A 24,915-nucleotide genomic window follows, 5' to 3' on the forward strand; every position below is an offset into this window, starting at 1 on the left:
AGCTTTCTCCAAATAGAATATCCAGGAGTTAAAACACGGATGTAGGAATTAGCAAGAGTGCACCCTGGCATCTGTAGCAGGAATTTTACATTGCCTATGCTGTATTCCAGCTTAGCTATTTCCAGATGGCACTGTATTTTACAATTTCCTCTTGCAGTTGACTGCTATCACACATACATATAGTACAACAAAGCTGTATACAAGGGTGAATTATTGCCTCTTCTTTGTTGTACACTCTTTCCCATACATCTGGGGCTTTATTTATGTGGCAATTAGTCTTCCTCTGAAGAGTATCTTTGCCTGGAAAAACAATATATGCAGCAGCTACAAAAGATAAGAAGAAAGAGAACAGTATGGCTGATAATGAGAACACCAACAGCAAAAATGTACAGGGTTTTGTCACAGTAATCCTGCGGCTGATGGAAAGGCGGGATGAAATTTGGCAGGTATACAGAAAAAACCCAGTAGTTCCCAAGAATGAACCAGAGAAAAAGGAAAAGGCTGAGGGTTAGATGGATGTAGTACTTGTGAGCATTCTGCCTCCAGGGATATTCGTCGTCATCGTCATCATCAATCACGACAGACTTGGAAAGCAGCTGCCGCATCCTGGTTGAGTCGTACAGCAGGAGAGTCACCTGGAGGCATTGGAAGAGAAAAGGGAATAAGTAAATTGGCTGCAGAAAGTCTGAATGCCTTCTGGCCACTGCCAGCCTTTGGGCCAAATTAAAATTGGGTGTGGGAAAATCATGTAAGGGACAGCTGAGGAGCCACAAATGAGGCAGGTCCTGCTGGCAAATGATGCATTTTTTCCGTACACTTTATTCACCAGTGAGGTTTAGGCCAAACATGGGAAAAAAATGCCGATTGTAAGGACAGAAAGGCATGAGAACAGATTGTGTATGGAGATGGCAACAGCTCCCATGCTGGAGACTTTTAAGAACAGATTAGAGTAACTGCTAAATTACTTAAGTCGAGTGGTTCCTGCCTTGTAGTGGGTGGACTTGTCTGTCCTAACTCCATTTTCCACAGCTATACAGATGAATCAGCTTAAATACAATTATGAAGGGTCTAGACTTTGACCTAAACCCTGAATAAATTGCTTCAGATACTTGGAATGATTGTCAAGTTTTCTTCAATTAAGCGTCATTTTCTCAGATTGCTCCATTCATGCTTTTAGTCAGAACCAGTAGAGAAATAGGTGGAAGACCATGATACCATGAGCTTAGGAAGGTCTGGTTTACAGGGAAATGCAGTAGGACTCATCAGCAACATTTAGAAAATTTCTAGTTTAGTCATGGCAATAGGATGTAGGTAGGTAGGCTGCAGTGTAGAGAAACTTTCAGATTTCTGTCCTCTAAATGACTTCCTTAATTTTGGTAGATTTACAGGAGAGGTATGTACAGGGCCCAACAGTGATTTGGACCAAACATTGTAAAACTTGTGTGTTAACTTGCTACACCTGCAGTACATGGCCCAGTCCTCAAGGCACTACATATTGCAACACAACCACCTAGCTGTCCTCCTTGTGGAAACCTCAGTCACTTTTTAGGTACTCAGCTTCTTGTGCAAGTCTCCCCACAGGGAGCTGTGTCCTTTGAAATGCGACTCTAAGACACCAACTGAGGAGGAAGCTGCCTGGGCCAACCAGGAGTGAAATTCAGAGAGAAAGATAAAAAATATAGATGGGGAGATTCCAGTGGAGAGAAAGATAAAAAACATAGATGGGGAGGTTGCAGGGGGGGCCGTACTGTCCAAAAAGGGGTTCTCAGCCATGTTCTCTGTACAAAAGTTATATTCTGTGCTCATGTTTCTGCTTGAAATGAGAGAGAAGAGCACCATTCATTTTATAATCTTCCTTCTCCATTAGTCAGTGATTAATGGTGAGAACACTGGCTAAAGGAAATCCATTTGTGATTATGTTCTGCCTGGTTCAGATCTTAGTCTATGTGCCCCATTTTCTAGAAGCAAGGCTTAGCAAGAGGATCCAGGACATCCTGAGAAGAGGATTCTCTTGCTCTTTCCTGCAAAAGTGTTCAATTATGTTTAAGTTATTAATTTTTTTTTTCACAAAACCAGCTGTTTTCCTAGCACAGATGTTGGTACCAATATCTGAGAAACAGGGATTAAGGTGCCAGCACCAACACAAGCAAAAAAACCCAGTGTTTCCACTGGATGTCTCACATCCATCTGAGCACTCAAATTGATAGGCTTGTCCAGTCCAGCAGAGTATCTTCTCTTTTTCAGGTGAACACTTACCCTGGACAGGCTCATGACACACAGGGGGGATAAACCTACCCGGCCAGTGGGTCTGAGGTTTCCGCATGGGGACCTGTGGCTTGACCTGAAGTTCTGTGCGGCTCCTTATCTTTGAGGTGAGCTCATCACATAGGCAGCTGCCTGTACTCAGGCTTTACCAGCTCAGCGATGGGAGTGGGGTTAAATAGCAAATAAGCATTGGTTCTGAGGAAGGGGGAGAAACCTACTTTTGAGTTTACGGATCTCAACTGCATCTAAACAGCTCATGGAAAGTGCATTTAATTTTTATGGACATTGCCTTGCCAAGCTATGATTGAAGCAAATTCTGGCTGTTGCTCATATTCTTAATAACTGTTGAATGTACATTTATGAAGCAGCGTGACCTGAATTCAGCAGGCCTCTCTGGACATGGTAGAATGGTTCAGTTGCCTTGGTGAACACCAGTAAGTTACTATTGCCTTTTATAAGGCCGGAGTTGCTAAAGAAGCAGATGAGGAGCTCATAGACCTGTACAGACCTGGGCCAGAATGACTTGCCATTAGATGATGTCCATCACAGGGCAGCATTCACTCAAACTTCATCCTATACCCATTCTCTGACCTTTTAACTCTCAGAGGTCAAGCAATTGTACTGCTTAGGTACCACTTCTATTGAAGTCGGTGCAGTCTCATGAACATAACAGTGGGCAGAGTTGAGACAGGTGGAATTTGGCTACGGATCAAGCTCTATGAGATGATACTATGAGTTAGGCCCACCAAATTCTGACAAATTGTATTGCCAGACTGCAAAATACGCAGTCCTGCTGTCAGCTGAAGCCAAATTCAAGCCATTATTTGATGTCAGCAGGAATATTAACTGACCCACTTAGCATCTAATTTAGGGTGAGAAAAACTGACTTTAAACCAGAAATAGCTAAGAAACAGCCAACATTTTTGATTAAGGCTTCAGTTCATTAACATTAAAATGTCCTTTCAATTCTGCTCTAATCTTTTCTAAACTATTATTAAATGAACCTTTGATTACACAGATAAGTCCACTGGTGTGATCGAATGACTAAGCATTTGCCAGTAGAACTCATAGCATAAAAAATCCTTACAACAGCATTAAGCACTTTTTTTCTCCATCTACTTATTTACTGACCAAAGGTCCTTGGGGGTGGATGATTCATATCCCAGTGATATACTGAGGTTTTGGATACCACTGTGAAAGAGTGCAGGGGATGCAGAGATTTGCAGAGGAATATTCTTCCCCATTCTTTCAATCCTGGCAAAAAAAAAGGGTCTAGAAACATTATCAAAGGGGAATGTAGATAGTGCCTGTCTGCTGTGTCTGCAGGCTGAAATATGCAGTGCTGTCAATTCAGAGATGAGCAGGTTCTCTTTCAAGGGACAGGCTGCCTGTACTGAAGCATTGGGCCAGAGCCCCTCGGGTCTACCCTGTCTGCTCTACCCTGCTCTGTTGAGACCCTACCTGGAGTCCTCCATTCAGCTCTGGGGCACTCAGTACAGGAAAGGCGTGGACCTGTTGGAGAGGGTCCAGAGGAGGGACATGAAAATGATCAGAGGGCTGGAACAGCTCTGCTGTGAGGACAGGCTGAGAGAGCTGGGGTTGTTCAGCCTGGAGAAGAGAAGGCTCCAGGGGGAGCTTATTGTGCCCCTTTAGTACTTAAAAGCAGCCTATTAGAAAGATGGGCATAGACTTCATAGCGGGGCCTGTTGTGATAGGACAAGGGGTAATGGTCTCAAACTAAAAGAGCGGCGATTCAGGTTAGACACAAAGAAGAAATCTTTTACAATGAGGGTGGTAAAACACTGGCCCAGGTTGCCCAGAGAAGTAGTAGATGCCCCATCCCTGGAGACTTTCAAGGCCGGGCTGGACAGGGCTCTGAGCAACCTGATCTAGTTGAAGATGTCCCTGCTCATTGCAGGGGGGTTGGACTAGGTGACCTTTGAAGGTCCCTTCCAACTCAAAATATTCTGTGATGCTATGTTCTGCTGATGCCAGGCTCCTAGGAAGGCAGGCTGGGTGCCAGGCTGCTGCTGCCCCCGTTAGCTGTGCAGGACAAACACTGCTACCAGTACAGGCTTCCCTTCCAGTTGCAGCACTTGCTGTTCTTAGCCCTTCATGCCTCAGTGGTGTCTTTCCAAAGCTTTTCCTTCAGCTCTACTGCTGGCAGGAACATTGTTGGGACAGCATAAAACAGTTCTGATTAATCCTGCTGAAAAGCCTTGAACTAGCTCTGCAGTCTGTTGTGACAAGCCTCTCCATGCCCACTAGCTGCCAGGTAACACAGTCTGCAGAGGAACTGTCAGAACGGGGTGATCCTTTATCATAGAGTCAACAAAGAGTCAGTCATAGCTTTACAGTGACCAGGGTGTAACACAGTTATGGGGGTGTGTCTGCTTGTCAAGCAGCAAAGGTATAAATGAGCACAGTCCACTAGAAGACAGGTAGCTGTGGCTAGAAAATACCATGCCTAGATGAATCAGCCCTGCTTATTTACTCTGGAAGGAAGGCACACTGCTGCATAGTCATTGCTTCTGGCCAGGCCGGAGTGGGAATAAATTGAACTTGTGAAGGGCTATGTACAAACACCTGTAATTTTATAGAATTCCCAAAACTAGGAGAGTAACTTGACTTTTTGTCCAGGCCACATGTCTGAAAATGAAGGAGAAAGGTCTGACAGGCTTGGAGAACAGCTTGGGAAAATAGGAGCCCATTTACCATAGGCATTCACGTTATGTAGTCATTTCCCTCAGTAGGGATGGTAGCACAGATGCTGTGATGTAGGAGAAAGTCACACCACAATGTGTGGGACAATGCTGAATGCTGAACTCATTAGCATCTCACTTGACTGACATGTGCTTTAGGTGCTGGAACAAGCATAGTTCAACCAAGATAGCTCTCTTCAGTACTGCATGCACATAGATGTCTGGAGCCATCATTATGTCTTAACTAGCAAGTCAAAATCTAGTCACACAAAATACTTTTCACACATAGAAAGCACATTACCTTTAAGCTGCCAATCACGCCACCCACCAACAGATATAATGGAATTAGTGGCTGAACTGGGCAATCTTCCAAAAACTTCATTCCTGAACAGCAAAAATTAAATGTTTGTTATCTCAAGTGATCAAATAGTGCAACAAGCTGTACAGTGAAAGCTCAAGATGCTGTAGTGTTAAGTGTAGTGCTTAGACCCAAGAGTTGTACCCAGCATCTACTGAAATGGGGGCTGAATTAAAGGGGGTTTGCAACTCCCACTACAGGAGTGGGGGCCATGAAGAATCAAAAGGCAAGAGAAGGGAGAGAGCAAAGGTAACAACAGCATTATTGTTGCTCTGACATTACTGATCTGAGCCACATACACAGGTCACTAGCGTCAGCCACTGCAACTTTGTTAAACAAATGATTGACTGAGCTGGACAGGGCATTTTCATCAGCAACAGAAAATTCATTGAATTTGTGAAAAGAAGGAATTCTGGTAAGCTTCTCTCAGGCCTTTTCTCCTCATTGGCATCTGTGAGTGTGGCATGTTCCTTAGTCAGATGCTTCAAAGCTTTGGGAGCCAGCACCCGTGGGAGCGCCTGGAACCAGTTTATCTTCCCAAGCAGCTGAATCGGACGCACAGAATCTCAAGCTTCCAGGCTGTTTGGGTTGCTGGAGGCTAAAAGCATTGGTTGTTATGGAGCCAGGGATCCTGGCAACCCTCAAATGTGCTGTTAGAAAGAGAAAGCTGAGTACATTTTGGGGAAGGGAGTGTATGGCAGTATAAGGATGTTGCTGGCAGTAGACACTGAAGCTTGTGATACAGGTCTGTGGCAGTGAGACTCATATGTCCAAATATAGATGTCTGCAATGCAGGCATCCATAGCTGAACTAGTTTCCTAGACTGTCTTTATAGTCAATAGGGAGGAATAGACACTTGTAAAGTTCAATTCCTCTCATCCTAAGATAGGCATTTAAAATAGGTCAGATGAGTTGGGCCCTGAAAGTGCTTCTTTCTCTCCATTGCTATACATGGAATCCAGACAGTCAGCTGAAGATATCTAAAGTTAGCAGAGATTAATCCGCTGCTCAAGTCTCCTACCCAATGGCACCTTTAGTCAATTTTAAACTGCTCATTATACTATCATTTTATTGTTGTTGATATCATGTTTAAGGATATGTGCTGATCAGTTGCAGAGCCCAGAAAGGTTTTTCTGTTTTCTTCTTGGTGTGTGAGTCATTTTCAAGGAGAAATTTTGACTTTTCTCTGAACAATTGGGGTTATCCAGAGGCAGGATACTGAAAGCAATGTGCTGGTCTTAATACCAAACATCTCTCAGGTGGAACATCTTGCCACCATGTTCAGAACTAAACTGAACAGGGGTTTGGGATCAGGAAGGAAGTACCAGTGGGGTAGTTTTGTCTTCTTCTGTAGCTGTAATCCTCTCCATCTTGTCAATGTACCCACCAAATCCACTGCTACTGCTGGTCCAGAACATCGCTGATGTCCAGAATCTCTCCTACACTCTTAGCATGGCATAATACAGTTGTTTTGGATTGTGGTTGCTTGCTATAGATCTTATGTTAGTCGTAGGGTGCTGGACAATGTTTTGTAATCTGCTGCGTGTAAGGGCTGTGAAGTCCAGTGGACTATTCTACACTAAGTATTTATTACCAGCCTTCTCATAATTGAAAAGGGCTGGACATGGATGGATTTGGACTCTCTCCCTTTTTGTCCCCTGTTGCAAGCCTGCTGGTTTTTGTCCATTTTGCCACTATGTAACACCAAGACCTGCTCAGACTCCCAACTTCACAGGGGTCAGCAGCAGGAAAATCATAATGAATTACATAATTTTCAGAAAGCAGCTGCCAGGGTTTCTGGAGTCCTTGGCCCTGTAACTGCCTGTCACAAAAGCAGCTGGCCAGGGATCTCAGGGAATATATTTCAGTTTAGGAACCTAGGCAATTGCTATTTCCAGTGTGTTACTGAGATTTTGATTTGAGGCAAAAAAACCATCAAGAACACATGCGTTGTTTTTTTCTTTTTTTTAATGGAGTCATGATTCTGTTTCCCAGACAAATCTACTATGGAGTCCTTTCATATATATAACATGACAGGAGTCAATCTTGGGGAATGTTTGAATGACAGGCAGTGGTACTCTGTAGGTTTTGGGAGAATATTGCAGGCAGATATGACAGCAAAAGAGGAGGTAAAAAGAGGCAATACTGTAGTAACTTTAAAAATACAACACTATAGATGAATAGGAAATATGGACCTCCTGTTGACAGATGGGGACTGATATTCGTTACAGTAAAATCTAGGAACACACATCACGGGCCAATCAATTCACACACAGCTCATGCCTGATTTATTTGGGAACATGAAAACTGGTAGGAGAGCATCAGCGCTAGTCCTTCTCTCCCATGAGCACCAGATATGTTTTCCTTTGACTGTTAATGATGGGATACATCGACCATGAGAGATCAAAGCTCTGCTTCTAGGCCAATGCTCACTGCAAGCCAGAGCGATCTGCAATTTAGAGTCAAGAGCAATTGAACCTGATCACTACAGAGGCCATCGTGTGAGTCCAAATGAATAAACCAGCAACCTTTGCAAGATCACCCTTTCTTCATGGAAAGGGTTGTCAGGCTTTGGAACAGGCTGCCCAGGGAAGTGGTGGAGTCATCATCCCTGGAGGTGTTTAAAAGGCATTTAGACAGGGTTCTTAGGGACATAGTTTAGTGCTAGAGTTAGGTTATGGTTGGACTTGATGATCCTGAGGGTCTCTTCTAACTAAAATGATTCTAGATAATCAAACATAGCAGGGATATCCAACAGCTTTTTGTCCAAGGAAAAAAAAAGAGAGAGGAAGCTTGGAGAAGCAGAGGTGCTTGCACATTTTACCTCTTGGCTACCACGGAACAACACTGCAGTGGGATCCAGGACACAAAGTCCAGACAAGTGGAAAGAGCAACCAAGATATGAGCTTCTCTAAGGACACCGGTTTGGGCAGTGTTGCGGGATGGCCCACAATGGATCACTACTAACCAAGTTTCCTCATGACTCACAATTATCCATGAGATGAGGGGTCAGGATGAAGGAAAGAAAATACAGCATTTCCCTGGTTTTAGCTACTTTGGTCCTCTTAGGCAGCTGAAAATGGCTGAAGTGCATCCCATAGTAAAGGAGGGCTGCTGTATAGCAAGGCTGCTCTGGCATCTGGTGCCTCCTCCTCACTTCTCTTCTAACAAGAGGCAGAGGACACAAAGTGCCAAAGCATTTTCTGCTGTTCCTAGTGCATGACTGCAGCTGCCATCAGCACAGGGCTCAGTCAGGCCCTGGACAGTGGGCTTTGCGCTAGGATCAAGGTGCTGTCGAGTAGTTATCATAAAGTAATTCCTTCTCGCTACCATTTTATCAGAAAGCATATCAGCAAGTCAGAGGTAACTCACAGAGACAGTGAGTGGCTGAAGGACTGAAATGCAAGGAAAGATGATGTTAACAACAACCATTAAAGAACAAGACTGGATCCTGTGTAAAGGTGCAGAATACGAGAATAGACTTCCGAGAGTTATTTGGAGAGTTGAGGAGTTATTTGATGTAGATATGAGCATGAGGAGTAGTACTGAGTTAAATTTGAACAGGGGAAAATTTAGACTGCCTGATGAGAAAATGATGTCATCAGCTTTCAAGTGTTATTTAGCTACCCCTGGAGAACACTGTGTATAAAGGTAGTCTGGACAACTTGCAAGAATGTGTTATTGGAAGCAATCCTTCACTGTCCTGGAAACTGAAAAATATTCTCAAAAAGCTCTATGAGGTCCTTCCATAGATCTCTTTACTTTTGGAATGTTTAGCTGGGGAAAAAAATAAATTAATCTCTACCAGTAAAAGTTAGAAGGCTGCTAAACAATCTGTGACTTAAATGATGTCACAAGTCTGGAGCTTGGAAAATATTTTGAGTCCTCTTCATGCATCTTATACTGTGATTTGAGGTACTACCAAATTTAAAAAGTGTATAATGTTAGCGTGTAATTATTACTGGGGCTACCAGTTACTCATCTCTGAGTTTTAATGAATATTGTAATTTATTTGTTTACATTTGAAAATATCTCACAGTTTTCCTCTGCAGAAAGAAAGAGCTAAAATGACTGGAGGCACATCAGCAAGTTATTCTCTGAGATCGTGGTAACCTAATGTTATCAGAAAATCAGAGGCTTTTGCTTGGAAAATAAATATCTGTATTTTCCTTGACATTTCATTTTCCTAAAAATGTCTTTGCAGATGTGTAGCTGCAGGAAACCAATATCCTCTGACAATGCTATATTACAGTGACATTATCTCTTAATTTCAGTAATTTGAAAAAAAAGGACTCTTTATCTGATGCAGGAGATACCCAGAGCTCCAGGCTAATATCTTACCATACACTTTCCACTTCTTACTGATCTTAAAGATATTATGAAATATTCCTAGGAAATGATGTTTCTCAGAAGTCAGACTCCAGCCCTGGATTCATTTCCAGAAGGCTGGCTGTCAATATGCATGCAGGCTGTACCACACTTTGAATTATGCCTTCCCACCCTTGTTCTATAGCTCAGGCATAGTCAGCCTGGGGAAAAGCTAAAGCTGAAATCCTCTTATGGGATCAATAGCAATTTTAAGTGATGGATAAGCATAAGAGCCTAAGTGTTGAGATGTAACAGTTCAGTCCATCTCCCTGCTTCCTAATTGCTCCTTAATCCCTCGTTTGAACTCCCTAATTCCTAATTAGGATGTCCTAATCAAAATCCTACCACAGTCACTTCTAGTACTCGGAAGGCCCCAGATGAAGGAAGCAGCACCAACCTTTAGCTGAACACTCTTTTTGTGGGTTTAGCCAATTATAGATGCCAATAGGCTGGATGTCCCCACTCCCTTAGAAGCCGTCTTATCTCAATGCAGACACCTAAATGAGGGTATGGGACTTTCACTGCCAGAAATGCCCATTTCTCTAAACTACCTGCAAGGGCAACACATGGCACTTAGCTTGGTTACAGATGTGTACAGTCCAAATCTAGGTGGGCTGCATCTTGCCCACAGCATCTGCATGTACAGTTCCTTTGCACTGTCTTTCATGAAGAATGAGGCAGAAGGTGGATAACTTCTCTAGGACACCCATCTGGAATGATTGTAAGGCCTCTTGAGGACAAGACTTAAAATTCAAAGTGATCTGGATACACTGAAAAAAGACACCTGAAATGACAGCCAATAAAGCTGAACACTGTATAGAAGAGAAAAATTCAATGTAAATAAAAATCAGGTTTTGGTGGGGTTTTTTTTGAAGGGAAAGAAAATTTTAAAAGTAGTTATATTGGCCAGAGGCCAATGGAGGAGGCAAAATGCAAAAGAAAAAGCTATGGAAACAGTGACACATGAGGGCAGGTGGAAAGAAGTAGGTTTTTGAGATCTCTGGGAAAACAAAAAAGAAGATGGAATGGGGTTATACCAGCAGCCTTCAAACAGTTCAAAGATTCTCCTGAGTAGGATGGTGACCAATCTGTCTTCGTGACCATGGCATGTAGGAGAGGCTGTAATCTGTTTAATTTGCCACAGGGAAGATTTAGGTTGGATATGGGGAAAAAATATTTTGTCTGTGAGAGCAATAAAATGCTGAAATAGGCTCCTTGGGAAGCGGTGGAATTTCCTTGAGCAAGGGCAAGTCAGACATCTGTCAGGGATACCGTGAGCCTGTCTGCAAGCAGAGGTGGGCAAGTGTCTCTACCAGTATTTCTCACATGGTGCTTGCAACCCCTGGGAGGATGTGAAAGGCCCAAAGGGAGCGATGAAATGTTAGAAAATGCTCAGTTTTTTTAAAACAACAACAAAATCTGTGTTAATGGAAAGGAAAAAGGTGATGCTTAATAAAGAACAGAGCCTTATGGAGTTTAAAAATGTATAAAATTCTGCAGCTCAAAGAATTTTCCTTTCCTCCTCTCCTCTCCTTTCCTTTCCTTTCCTTTCCTTTCCTTTCCTTTCCTTTCCTTTCCTTTCCTTTCCTTTCCTTTCCTTTCCTTTCCTTTCCTTTCCTTTCCTTTCCTTTCCTTTCCTTTCCTTTCCTCTCCTCTCCTCTCCTCTCCTCTCCTCTCCTCTCCTCTCCTCTCCTCTCCTCTCCTCTCCTCTCCTCTCCTCTCCTCTCCTCTCCTCTCCTCTCCTTTCCTTTCCTTTCCTTTCCTTTCCTTTCCTTATATTTGATCTTGAAATGCTACTCGCAAATCCAGCCTTTGGGGGGTATTATAGAAACAGATCAGCCAAAAAACAGGTCTCACTTTCAAAAAGCTGGAGAAATAGCAGCCTAGATCATCTCTTCTTCCCCTCAAGTCCTAGACTTCTAAGACTTTTGCAGTGCAGTTAATACAGAGGGATCCTGATTAATGAAATGTTCTTGTCTGTCAGATTCTGAGCTTCTTCCTACAGACGGAGCCAAAACACCCACAGCTCTTTGCCAGGTGCTGGTAGCCTAAGCACCAATTGAGCTGAAGTAAATACATCAGTAAAAAAGTGAGTTAAAATAGGTCTGAGGCTCAGAACAAGCTCACAGCTCCATGGTAGAAAGAAATAATGAGAAGTGCACTCAAAATAAGCAATGCACAACTAGAAATTTCAGGATTATGGTTAAATTTAAAGAAACCCAAACCTTGTGAGCTACAAAAAGGTATTGGTAAAGTCTCCAAGTTCCCTGACTCCTCCCATGTTGAGGCGAGACATGCCAGAGAGGTATTTAAGACAAACAGGGTCAGAATTGAAGCACTGCTTCCTCCTCACCTTGCAGCATGGGCTGGGAATCTGTCTGAAGCTAAAATACCAACATACATGTTTAACAGTTGGAAACTTTATGTTTTCCAACTCTTTTCTCCCACCAGATGTGTTAACCTGCCACACAGTGCCAGGAAGCTCCTCTTTTAAAATTGCTTTAGTAGTCAGCTTACCTGTAAAAGTCATGGACAGTGGTAAGGCAAGGAAAGTGAGGAGCCCAAATATAAAGCATGCTGTGAAAAAGAAAAGAAAGACAGTGTTACTGGGGCTGGTTGAAGTTCATTATAGAGCAGAAGTTCTCTCCAATGCTTTGCAAGTGCTCTTTTTCCATAAAGCTGTGCAGCAAGAAATGCAGTGCACTCCGTGGGGTGGGAATATCACATTTGTGGTGCAGCATTTGAGATGATGAGACCAACAAGTGTTTATCATTCTCCCGGAGCTCAGGCCTCCATTTTTTAACTCTACATTGTTAGTCCTTATATCAGTGGAAGAGCAATGAGACACACAAACTGCTTTTTTTTGCTACAACATCTGTCTTATTGCAAGGGTAAAGACTCAGCCACAGCATCAGCTTCAGAGAGGCCACCAGGTGACTGCACTGTAACTAGTAGCTTTCCATCAGCTAAACCATGGCAACTGATGAGCCGTATCTGTTTGCTAAGCAAATAGCAGCTCTAATGCCATTCCACTCAGTTTTCATTGATAGATAAATAAACTGTCTTTATTGCAGATGTGAATAGTCTCTGGCTGGTCTAACTCCCCAGCCCAGCTCAGCTCAGCTCATGAACACAAATGCAGCAGCCTCACTGCAAGGAGTGGGATCAGCTTAAGCTGCAAGGAAGGATGCTCTTGGGGATGCACACGGGCTCTTCCCACGGATGAGCAGACCTGAGGTACTTAGTTACTCCTCAGAGAGCCACAGGTGTATCTGAGCCCTCATATTTTCCCAGCACAGCCTCGTGCTGCAGGGGATGAATGCTTACCTTGGCAGAAAGTGAGAAACAACAGTGTCAAGAACAGTGTGAGCAGCCTGTCTTACAAGAGCTGTCACCTGTGTGCCTAATCATGAACACTTGGCAATATTAAAGTGAAATGCTGCCCTGCAAAATGAGAGTAAAGCATAATGAGGACATTCTGTGGTGAGCACCCCTGCAGACCGCTCCTGCAAATGGCTCAATCTGCAAGTCGATGCCTTAAGGAGGCAAAAGGGTGATAAGCAGAGGTGGGCATAGATTGCAGAGGGGAAGGCCATGGATAAGAAAAGCAGTAGGATGTCTCTTTGGAGGCTTATGAAAAAAATCCTGGAGCAAGCATTCGGGGTTGGTTTGCAGCCTGTGCAAGGTGGCCGGCATCCTCCTCGCCATGAGGGACTGGGGACGCTGCCAGCACCTTGCGTACAGTGCCACTCTGGGACACTCTGCAGCACCACCAAAGCATCACCCTCAGGGTAAAGAAACATCGCTGCCTCCATTTTACAGGAGAAACTGAGACAGAGGACACAGGAGAAGCATAAAAATTCAGGGCAGATCTACCAGGCTTTCTGACTCGCAGACACTTTTCATGGGAACATACCATCCCCCACATGCTGCTCGTGTTTTCTCAGCAGAGAACGAGGATCTGACACTTCAGTGCTTGAGAGACATCTTTCTTTCTCAGAAGTAGCATGTTTGTTATCTCTATGAATTGGTAGAGACTGAAGATATTTTGAGCTGAAGAAAGCTCTTGTGTTCCTTTATGCCATCCCCTCCTCCTCTCCCCGTTGGCCTGTCTCTCTCACACACACATTTGTGCTCAGGCTCTCCTGTCTCTTGAATGCTCCACAGTACAGAAATTCTTCCCCTGCTTGAATAGTGTCCTACACTTGACTAAGCTCTTTCAGATGCTGACAGCCTCTCATTAGAACAACTCAGCCTAGAGCCTCCCTTTTCACCACATGTCACATTTCATGCTAAGTCCTCTTGCTGTTTCATTATCTAGACTATTATTTTCATACTCAAAAGCAATGGTATTGTAGCTGACCTGGGCTCCTAACACACCCATGAGTATCACCTGCAAATAGTGCCCACAGCCTGGGCAACTCATTTATCTGGTATCCAAATTAGTGCAGTTCACTTCTATAGCAGTTACATGGACTGCCTGGTGTTGCCAGAAGTCCTGTCATTGTGACTCTCAGAGCAGCGTCACCTCTCTGCCTGCGCTTTCAGAGCCACCTCCTTTTTCTGCCCCTGCTGCACCCGCAAGCAGCCTGGTAGGAGGATGTCATTTCTTTATCATGCGGCACATGGTCTGTCTGACCCTGGGGAGGGACACTGTGGTAAACTCTGTAAAAGGCTCAGGGGGGGCCATGAACATGTGGGGCTGTGTATCTGACACACCGGTGTCTGTTTGCTTGTGTCTAGCATCTACCCAACGGCTTGGTTTTGGAGAGGAGAAATGGGAGGTAGGGACCACTCGCAGCTTGAGAGAAAAAGATGATGGTTCATTAATTCCCCTCCCAAAGCAGTCGCTGGGAATGTATTTACTCATTATCTCCCCATTCAGCTACAGCCTCTTAGGTCTCGAATTGGAGGGGCAGATGCACAGTCTGGGAAGGCTTCCAGGTCCATGTTTAACAAAGTGAGACTCTCAACAATTGACTACACAACTGGCAGAGTTCTGCAGCTGCTCTCAATGCCACTAACAGCACTAAAGACTGTTTTCCTTGAAACATGTGGGGATTTCACAGAAATGCTGCTTGGTTGGGGACACACACAACCTCTTCCTGGATTTGTCTGGGTTGTGCTGCCCCATTCTGGTCCAAAGACAAATTACTCAAGAAAATGGTATTTGCCGCAGGGTAGCACTGCTCTGCAGAGAGTCCGCTGCTCTCTGTGCAAGTTTCACATGTGGGGCTTGTAATATTTTTGAGTCAGTGATATCACCTCATAGGCTGGTCAGAAAAGCTCCTGGACCCATTCCTAGAAAAAGCAGCAAGAAAGGGTTGATTGTCTCTAAAAATACAACTGGACATGACTCAGAAGGACATTGCTCGGCAAAGCTGATGTCAGGGCACCAGGCAGGAGAGCCCCCTGCTCTGTACCGCTGGGGCAGTGTGTGGTGGGGCACTGCTGAAGTCCTACATTGGGAGACATAAATGAGTGAGTCCTAACGTGCTGCGAAAAAGGTGAAGGGAAAAGCTTGTGTCTGGGATCACAACAGAAGAAGAGGAGAGTAAGTGGCTGTATATCTTTCGCATTCCTTGAAATCCGTGGGCACAAAAATCAGATCGGGGGTGCAGATTTTGTGTCTCCTGCCCAGCAGGACAGTCAGCTAATGTAAATCCGCTATTTAGCTGAGTTACTTCTGCCATGGTCTCCCTACAGAAGTAAACAAACTTGAAATCACCATTTATATTATGGCTGTATATCGTGGTCTCTCTGCTATCCTTTGCCTGAGACATTACATCTCCCACAGCCGTGCCCCTGCACTGCAGCTCTCCTGCGCTCCCTCTGCTGCTCCTTTGGTCCCTGTCCTGGCCTCAGGGCACACAGCAGGTGAGTTGTCCTCTGACATGTGGGACAGATCTGGAGGCAATATTAGATGTGATACCAATTCACTTGTAAACTCCTCACGCTTTATTTTGCTGCCATGATTTTTACCAGCACTTGGAAGTTTCAGATCAGTTCAGGCTGTCCCTGTTTACTTTGAAGATAGAGAAAAGTTTCTTTCTCTTCGGGTGAGTCCTCATGGGATTTCCAGAAGTGATTTATGAGTATAAATCTCAACTTACCCACTCTTCTTAGGTAGTCTGCTAATATGGCTGTAGTGCAACATACTCAGTAGAGTGTGTGACAAGCTCTCTGATAATAAATGAAGTGTTGTATACACTACCGTCACTCCCAAATGCTGTTTGTTCTATAGGCTGTCAAGTTCCTGATAAAAAAACGATGCTACCAGCTTCCAAACAAATTCTGCTGTTTCCCCAGGATTTATCTGCACAGACAAGCCTGAGGAGCAAAAGTGTGGGTGTAGAGTCACAGTACTCCCTGCGGCTGCCCTGTGGGAGCACTGCTCTGAGGGGGCTGACTCTCAGTAGTGTGGATGTGAGCAAATTCGGGTCAGTTGGCCCTGCCCGGGGACTGATCATGTCCTGAGGCAGATGCAGGTGGTAGTGCACTACCTTGGCAAGCAGTGTCGGGGTGTGCCGTACAGCAGCGTGGACACTGGCAGTGCAACAGGCTGGGCTGCAGAACGGTAGTGGATATTTTCATCCATGTTTTGTTTCCTCACAACACCTTCAGACATTCCCTGCAGTATTGACAGGAGCTTGGTGAGAAGAAAGTATGCAGTGTGTGTGGGTGCTGCGGGGGCAGAGCAAGTCTCAGTGGGTCTCTCTGGGGAACCAGCTCCAGCAAGCTCATATGTTTTACAGACCAGGGACGAGTCTGCCCATGGCTTTAGTAGCTGTGGATACTGCATGTCTTTCTGGGCTTTTGAGTGACAGAAAGATGTTGCCACATCAGTCAGGATATGCAGAAAAGTCATGAATGAACTAACTTTGAAGGAAAGGAATGAAATCTGTTCAGCTTGGCCAGCCAACGGTCAAATGAGAGAAAATAACAACAAGGTTTGAGCATTCAAAAAAGGACTTGTGAGTGATCCAAAGAGCTATGAAGCTGAAGACATGCAGTGAACTTGAGTAGAAAGAAAGATTGCTCTGCCCATGAGGCTAAGTGCCATGGCAAAGAGATATATTGATGGAATAGTCTCTTGGAATGAATGGCAGGAATTCCACCCCTGGGGTGATTCAGTTCAGACTAGATACTCAGCAGCTGGGTGGCTCAGTGTGAGGAACAGCCATTCCCACAGAGGTCTCCAGTCCCAGTGCAAAGCCACCACAGGAGGCAGGCAAAGTGGGATAAAACTGACTTGCAGACCAAATCCAAGCTCAGGGCCACCAGCTGTTTGCTGCATGGCATCACTGTTTGCTTAGACAAGTTTGTGTCACCATGAAAAAGCACTTTGGTACCCAGATAAGCTATGCCAGCATTGCAACATCTAAAATTTAAGTTCCAGGTTCCAGCACTGACATGAGCAATGCTGCTTTTATCAGATAAAAACATACCCAGTGTAGAATAAGAAGGTGCCTGTAATCTGAATACCATCAGGATGGAGAGGATGTAGATGTAGATGCAGATGTACTTTGGGGGTTAGGCAATATTGCAGAGTGGCTTGTCTGAGTGTTATGGCATGCCTCTAGCTACTGAACTACAATTATGCCATGGTCTAGGTTCTGGATTTGGCCCCTTGTAATTAATTTCCAGACCTACTTCTTAAACAAGATTTGGGCATTACATGAAGAGCCACCAGTTTGCTTTGCAGTAGACCAAGGGTAGTGGATTAGCTTTTGTTTTATTTTGGTCAGTTAATTAAAGGTACAAACGTGAGGCTCTGCTGAAATGCTCTTTGAAAAATATACATAGGGTGATGAGAAAAAGTGAAATTGTCACTGCACTTTAGGAGTGTTTGCATTTAAATGAACAGAAAATCAATTTTGGATGTACTAGCTGATCCATAGCTAAAGCTCAGCTGATTTTGAACTTAAATGTAATGAAAACCTAAAGATAATGTGTTTCCTGGAACAGTATTTCTGAGTTGACTTATTCATGTGTAACTTTGTGGATACCTGAGAGGAAGCTCCTGGTGTAGGAGAGTGTAGATGAGATCAGAGAACTAACCCTGTTCTTTCAAAAAAAAATTGGAAAGCTAATTTATTTTCTCTGTTGTCATTAAAATCCCAGTGGCCATTTCATACTAGTAGGGAACAGTGACGTTTTCTTGTAACTGGTAGGAAGAAAAAACAGAGAAAACACTGCTTTTGCCTTCTTTTACTATGATATTCACCATCAGGCCCAGATCCCCCTTGCCTGTCCTTTCTGTGGGGTGTGAGGGAGCCCACGCCATCCCAGTCCCGCTCCTGGGGGCTGCCATTGGGTGTAATGAGAACACCACATGCTCTGCACCCCTCGATGTTTGTCACTCCCCAGCCCTCCTGTCCTCTGGGGAAAGGCTGAACATGAACAAGTAGGCCAGAAAATGTCCTTCCCTACTCATGCCAGGTTCCTGCAGGTGGTCCTGGTTTGAACCCAGGCCAGGGCTGTCTGTCCCCCTGGCTTGGTTTCCTCTGAAGGGCTGTAAGGCAGCAAGGAGTTAAGGGGCTTAATCATTAATAAAAGTTCATTCTGGACTTTGAAAGCCTTTAAAGTGAAGCCAAAAGCAGGAATATAAAATTCCCAAGGCAACAGCCGTGGACTGGCAAATGCAGCAATTAGTGTGGGTGAAGTGTCAGTTATGGTGAGTGGTCAAAGCGTTTTCTTCTCATGTTTGAGTGGAATTAGAAATTGCTACTGCCTAGAAATGAAAGCAAAAGGCACTTGCGACTCAGAGTGAAAAGGACATGTAGTCAGTGGGAGTAAACTGCTTTAAAAACCTTGCATTTTAACCTCCTGCCAACAACATTTCTTCCCTAGTCTTACAAAAACCCACCCCTGAAGCGTGTTACTGCTGTGCCTCTCCATGCAGCCTGCACGGTCCCCAGCCCGGGTCAGCTTTCTGCTGCATTGCAGAACCCACCTGCTCACTCAGCCTGGGAGCCCTTGGCTCCGTACACCCCTCCTCATCCTCCACCCTGGGTTAGACAAAACAGCGGCTCTAAAGCCTGAGTGAGCCCAGGCTGTCATGCAAAGACCTCCGTTCAGATCACTGATGCTTCCTACCCACAACATGTGGCCGCTTATGAGGGCTACCTGCACCCGCGGTGGCCAGTGTGCCATGGGCCGGGCAAGCGGAGGGAAGAAGACCCTGCGCCAAATGGCTCTGGGTGGAAGGGGAGCTATTCCTGACCATACTCTGTCCCCAACCTCATGCTCCCATGTCAGCTCGTGGACTGGCAGCACTTTCGCTCTGCAGGAATTGCAGGTTTCCAGGTTGGTTGTGCAGCTGCTTGCCAGGTGGTTTTTCCTGCAGGTATTTCTGCTGGACTATGCATCATGTGCAGAAAACAGGAGACAAACACACTGTATTGCTCAGGCTGTCTGCTGCAGCTCCTGTTTAGGTACTTGGTTGTGTTAGTATTTGAAATTTTACAGTTGTCTGCTATGATCCAGATGCTCCAGCCCACAGGTGCTGTCAGGATACAGTTACTATTGTGTGCTCCATCAGTGTCCAAAATGACCTAGGAAATAATTCTTTATATACCTGGCTGAGCTGTGGGGCTGTACAAAGTAAGTACAAAAGGCATTTACTACCAGAAGTGCCTTACCATTGCTGGCAATTTTAGATATGCACCGGTGACAGGCTTTCTCCAGGCCGGCTGTCATTGTGAAGCACCTTTTGAGGTCTCTGTAGGGATACAGAAGTAAATATCGTTAGGAAAAATGCCTTTAACTGACAAATGTCTTGGCTCAGAGTCACTCACACGCTTCAGCAGGCTTTCACTATCCCCAAAAGAACATAAAGCATCCACGAATAAGGACAGCAGCTGTCAGTGTGGCATACCTGGAGTTAGGCATGTCGTCCAGCAGCTTTGGGCTTTTCTGATGGTGATTCCAAAGCTTTGGGGTCACAGAAAGGCTGAGGGAGAAGTATTAATCCTGTCTTCCTGGAAAAGGATCTATCTGGACTTTGATTGTAGTTGGGGCAGGACAAAGAGTATAATAATAATACAAATATATATAATATATAAGAAAACCTAGTGAAACTGGTAAAGGTCACTACACAATCCTCTGCAAAAATTATTTAGTGAGTAAAAATGAATTAAAGAAAAGAGGAGGGGAGAGTATGAAAATAGTTTTAAGATCGAGGTGGATTCTGAAGAGGAACATAGAATAAAAACTGCAGGGAGCTCGGAACAAGATGCCTTTGATGAAAAAGCAGCTGGATTAGAAAGTAGATCTTTGTAGAGAAGAATTTTTACGAGGTGTGGTGAGAGATAAGCAAGCAGCAAGTCATCCAATGCCTGGGCATCAGGCAGCACCAAACACTTAAGTAGCATCCAGCATCGATGGGAGTGTGGAAAGCTGACATACACATACACACACACACACTCCAAGCCTCAGCCTCTGGCCAGGGTCACCAGAGGTCTGCCACCCTCACCAGCTGTGTGACAGGCAAAGGTGTGTGCGGAGGAGGCTGGGATAGGGGAAGCTGCATTTCTGCAGATGCCTCAGATTAGCCTCTCTAGCTTTCCAAATGAATAAAGAGCAATATTTTAAGCTGACATGAAACTCACCCTGGTGGGATTTCTCATCATGCAATGTGGAGCCCAACCTGAGCTGGAGCCTCCTAGGGACCACAGGGCTCCAGACACACATTGAAAATAGAGGCAGACTTGTACCACCCAGCCATTATGTGGCCATATCCCCTCCATAGCATGTCCAAGCCCTACCAGATGTGACTGAGCAGAGCTGGCTGTCTCCTTGGAGCCTGCTTTCTCCTACAAACCCATAGACTCACGAGCTGCAGCAGCACAGGACCCTCTGCTGCCGTGGGGGATGGGATGGGGTTTGCCCCTTGCACATTGGCAGTGGCAGCTGTATTAGAGGCTGGTCTGGCTTTACGTCTTGGTGAGCAGCTGAGCACATAGCAAGGACGGAGGCTTTCATGGTCATCCCACTGAGTCATTAACCCATGCTGAGACACCTGCATGTAGCAGCCAGCCACCAACATCTATATCCAGGTTTCTAGTGTGCATTGTCACATCAGGTGTCTCATGAATTTTAGCTCTCCTTCTCCAGGCCTCAACTTCATACTATGCCATGAGCCTTGTTTGATGGGTAGATGTAACTGCTGTAATTAGCCTTGCAAATCCTGGTAGACATCTCCATCAACACTGAATGATGGACTGGAATGAAGATTACATGAGTGCCTGACCTCTGGGGAGAGTGTACTCCTCATCCCAGCCACCAAACCTTCCTCGGAAGAGCAACTACTGTGCCTTTGGGCTGCAACTACTGACAAATATTTTAGGGAAAGAAATGAGCACTGTTGTATGCTCAGGGAAAACAGAAAGGAGGAGGGGAAAATGGTAGTTTCCACAAAAAAATGACACATTAGTTTTAAACTTGGAAAACTTCTGGTGCAGATTTGTTCCTAGAAAGTGCACAAACAGGCATTCATTTGGAGTATGCTGTTGGCTACTGACAAATATGTTCTAAATTATGCAAAAAGATCAGTAATGTTAGTCTTTATATAAATGTTCATGACTAGAGTTACTTTTATAGCAGTAATTCTTAGAGAAACCATGTTAACAAAACCAATGCCATATTAACAATTGGCCAAACACCAAATTATCCTGAGCAGAATTGCATGTGGTTGGGAATGCTTTATTTCCATAAGCGGGGGGTAAAACATATGTTTTGTCTAAATTTGCTGTTACTTTACAGGAAAGGAAAAAAAGCAGAGTGAAGAAGGACTTGATATCTGGGAGCGTGTCACCACCTAGTGATGGAGCCCAGAAATGACTGCGAATCAGAGCTCTGTGCTGGCTATGTTAACAGGTGAGATAAAGAAAGCAAATTCATGATGGCTGCACACAAAACGTGTTCGTACAAGGACGCAACACACATAACCACCAGGTGATAGTTCCAGTCCTTCCGCAGACATTGGGTCTGATTCCTATAAGACTGACAAATCCTTCGGAGAAGTAATTCTATCTGCTGGATAAATAGATGTTGCACCTTTCCCCCAGCCCTTCAGTGATTCTACAGAAGCTGCTGTGGGTGTTAAAGACGAATTTTTTCCTCTGTGCCAATGCATGAGGGTGCTAAAGTGCAGTTCAGCAGATAGGCAGCTGGGAAATGGTTTTGTCTCCCAGTTGAAATGGGGGAACCATTGCTGAAACTCACAGAAAACTGCAAGTGGTGCAGCATGAAGACTGGTGGCATGCAAAGGCAGGATGGGTGTCCTGCTGCACGGTGCCCACTCCTGATTTGCTGGTGGGTTGGGAAAGTCCCATGCAAAACAGAAAACTCAGCCACAACTAGGAAAAAAAGTTAAAGACCAAAGCCGGCTTCTGGACATCCTCCCACTAGTCCTTCCCTGGGGTCATTTCCCTGAGGTGAAGGGACCTGCACTTGTGTTACAACGGCCAGCAAGGGGGAGACGAGTTTCTGAGCCCCTTGCAGGAGGCTGGGACTTCTCTGCACAGCCATTTTTGGGGGTGGCAGGTGGAAACCCAGCCCCGGCACAGCCACAGCATCCCCGTGCCCCCCCAACCTCATCCAGCAGTCCCCTATTCAGTGCCCTCTCAGCCAGGTTTGCCCCAGAGTGCTGGCTGCTGCCACCCAGCTCTCACACTCTGTCCCACATCACTGCCTTCTTTTGTAACTGTTCCTTGTCCCTGACAAGCAGCAGTGATAAGCCCCTGTAGCATGTACCCTCCAAACAAGTTCCTTCTTTATTTCAGCCAGTTTTAGCTTTGAACTATTTTTCTGGTCATCATTCTTACCCTAAATACCTAAGTTATATGTGTCAAAAGAGGAGGAGCACTGACCGACTGGTGCATCCCTGACCCACAGCAAAGCCTAAAGGCAGCATCACATTGGCCCCACCATACAACAAGAGTCACATCCACAGCTTTCCTACAGTCTTCTCAAAGCGAACTCCTGGCTTCAGGTGCCCCATGCCGCACTGGTGAACACAGAGGGCAGAGTCACTGAGGCTTCTTAAAACCCTGATTACCACTCAACAAGGGGTCCTGCTGGGACACAGTAGGTGCATATGGGCCAGCAAGCCTCTCTAGAGCGATGTCACTTCCCTAAAGACGGCTAGAGGGGACGGTTTCTATTTTTACTTTTTTCCTAAAATATTCAGAGCAAAGTCCTCTTCCAGAGCCAATTTCTTCCTAGCAAACCACAAAGCCTCACGCTGGCTTTTATCCCAGCACATCATCCACTTCCCAGCAAACCCCTCTTACCTGAGAGAGCTGTGGGTGCCGAATCCCCTCACTTGTGCGCGTGGGAGACCGGGTTGAGAAACCGCTGAACCCAGCCTTCAGTGAAATCCGGCGGGGAGAGTCCTCTCTGGTGGGACTCCAGAGCTGCACTCAGCTCCCCAGGACCCTGCCTGGTGAGGTGCAGGGCGGCCTCAGCTGCTTTTATTCCTTTTGGCCGCCCGCTCGCACCCCTCTCGGCAGCAGGATGGGGGGAGCTGCGGGATGCGGGAGAGATGGCAGGCAGAGCCCATCCTCAGTAGTTCCCCACTCCCACGGCTGGCTGGAGCCACAGCCCACCCTGCGCCGTTTCAGGGTGTCAGCAGGGGGAAGCAAAGGACCCCACACATCTGTGACTGTACTGGAGAGGGGGGAAAAAAAAAAAAAAAAAGAAAAAAATTCATTTGCAAAGTCTTTTATTAAAAAAAAAAAAAAAAAGTCATTAATTCAGGAATCAGTAGTGAATGGTAAGTACTCAAGTACTCAGCTCATTCTTTGCGCAGGTTCCCCCACTTCCTATCAATCAGTTGACAAAGCTCTTTGCAAACTGCCACATATAAGTGTTGGCTAGTTTGTATGTCTCGTGTCAGCCAGGCCAAAGTCTATTTGTTAGGTGGTTACTTGCTAAGTCACCTTCCCATTGACAGGTGACAATTTGGTATCTCAGGTCTAATTATAGGTGTGGCATCAATTTCTGGAAAGCCCTTATTTCTGTACAGAGAAAAGGGGTTTGAGGGAGAGCACCTCTGCGGGAGGAGTGACAGCATTAATAAAGATTGACGTGTATTTCAGATCTTTTTGGAAAGGCTCCACAAAGAAAGAAAAGGTCACCTGCTGCCTTAGTCACCGTCAGGGATCCGAGGAAGTGCCTGCTCCAGCTCAGGAGGAACAATTCCGCCTTCAGCTCTCAGGTTTGCACAGTTCCTCACCAATATCATTCCCAATGCTAAAGGTCTTGCATTAAGAAACGGGAAGGAAAAGGATGGCGTTTTATAGGGAACTTTGCATGCCACTGGGTCAGCAAAATAGATGTGCATGGGCACAAGCATGTGCTGGTTTTTATACTCTCCATGCTTTTCCCTGCTGTGTGGCCACATGCGGTGTAAAAAGCGCTGACCACAGGATTATGTGACTGCCTGTTTTCAATAGCCTGGCAGAGTGACAGAGGTGAAATACTGAGCTCTTCCCTGCTACGTCATCCCCTGGATGCTCCTGTTCTCAGCACAGCTACCACCGAGCAGTAGGAAACTTGTACCACACCTGCAGCCCTGACTGCCCCACACCTCCTCGGTCCAAACTAAGGTTTTAACATATAAAACATAGTGTAATAGAAGTCTTTGCTTTTCTGTTTTGGCTCCTCTGGTCACATCTGTAATGCAGAATGTGGGGCCTCAGAGAGGGCTATGTGGCTCAAGGAGACTCGCTGCAGGACTTGGCACTGTGCGAAGACAACTAAATACTATTAGATCATTTTGATAAAAAGGTGGGAAATACCAGGACTGAAAGCAGTGGATCAAAAAGTGGTCCAGCCTCCCACACCAGTAGCTTTTCATTTCCATCAACTGTCAGCTCCATGTGAAGAGGTAGAAGCAATTCCTAGGAAAGGTGTTAAATGCAGAACGTGGGGTAGCAGCAAGGATAAAAAGGGGTAAAATCCCAAATAGAGCTGATTCTGCAGCTGTAAAGCAAGATAATTTCAGACAGAAAAATAGATATTTTGGCAGTGTGTCTTCAGGTCCAGTGTTGCAAGCCTGGTATGTTCTGTTTGAGGAAGTTCAGCAGCAAAGCAGAGTGAGACTACAGTTGTGATTCATTGCACTTAAGCAGGGGTTTATCTGAGGACTTAAACAGGGAACCTGGCTCCTCTGTATCTTCAATGAAGAGAGCAGGGGGAAGATTCTGATGCTCT

The 24,915-nt window shown here is 45.3% G+C and overlaps 1 protein-coding gene across 1 annotated transcript; it reads right to left on the reverse strand.

Moving 5' to 3' along the window:
• Window positions 1-272: 272 nt before the first annotated feature.
• Window positions 273-19,395, reverse strand: TMEM272 (transmembrane protein 272; the record flags this gene model as incomplete). Its single annotated transcript, XM_080364138.1, has 4 exons — window positions 273-635; window positions 5,269-5,351; window positions 12,211-12,270; window positions 19,338-19,395. The coding sequence occupies 4 exons, from the start codon at window positions 19,393-19,395 to the stop codon at window positions 273-275; spliced, it is 564 nt and encodes a 187-aa protein (XP_080220264.1).
• Window positions 19,396-24,915: the final 5,520 nt, after the last annotated feature.

Source organism: Nesoenas mayeri, assembly GCF_963082525.1.
Source record: "Nesoenas mayeri genome assembly, chromosome: 1".
NCBI classification, from domain to species: Eukaryota; Metazoa; Chordata; class Aves; order Columbiformes; family Columbidae; genus Nesoenas; species Nesoenas mayeri.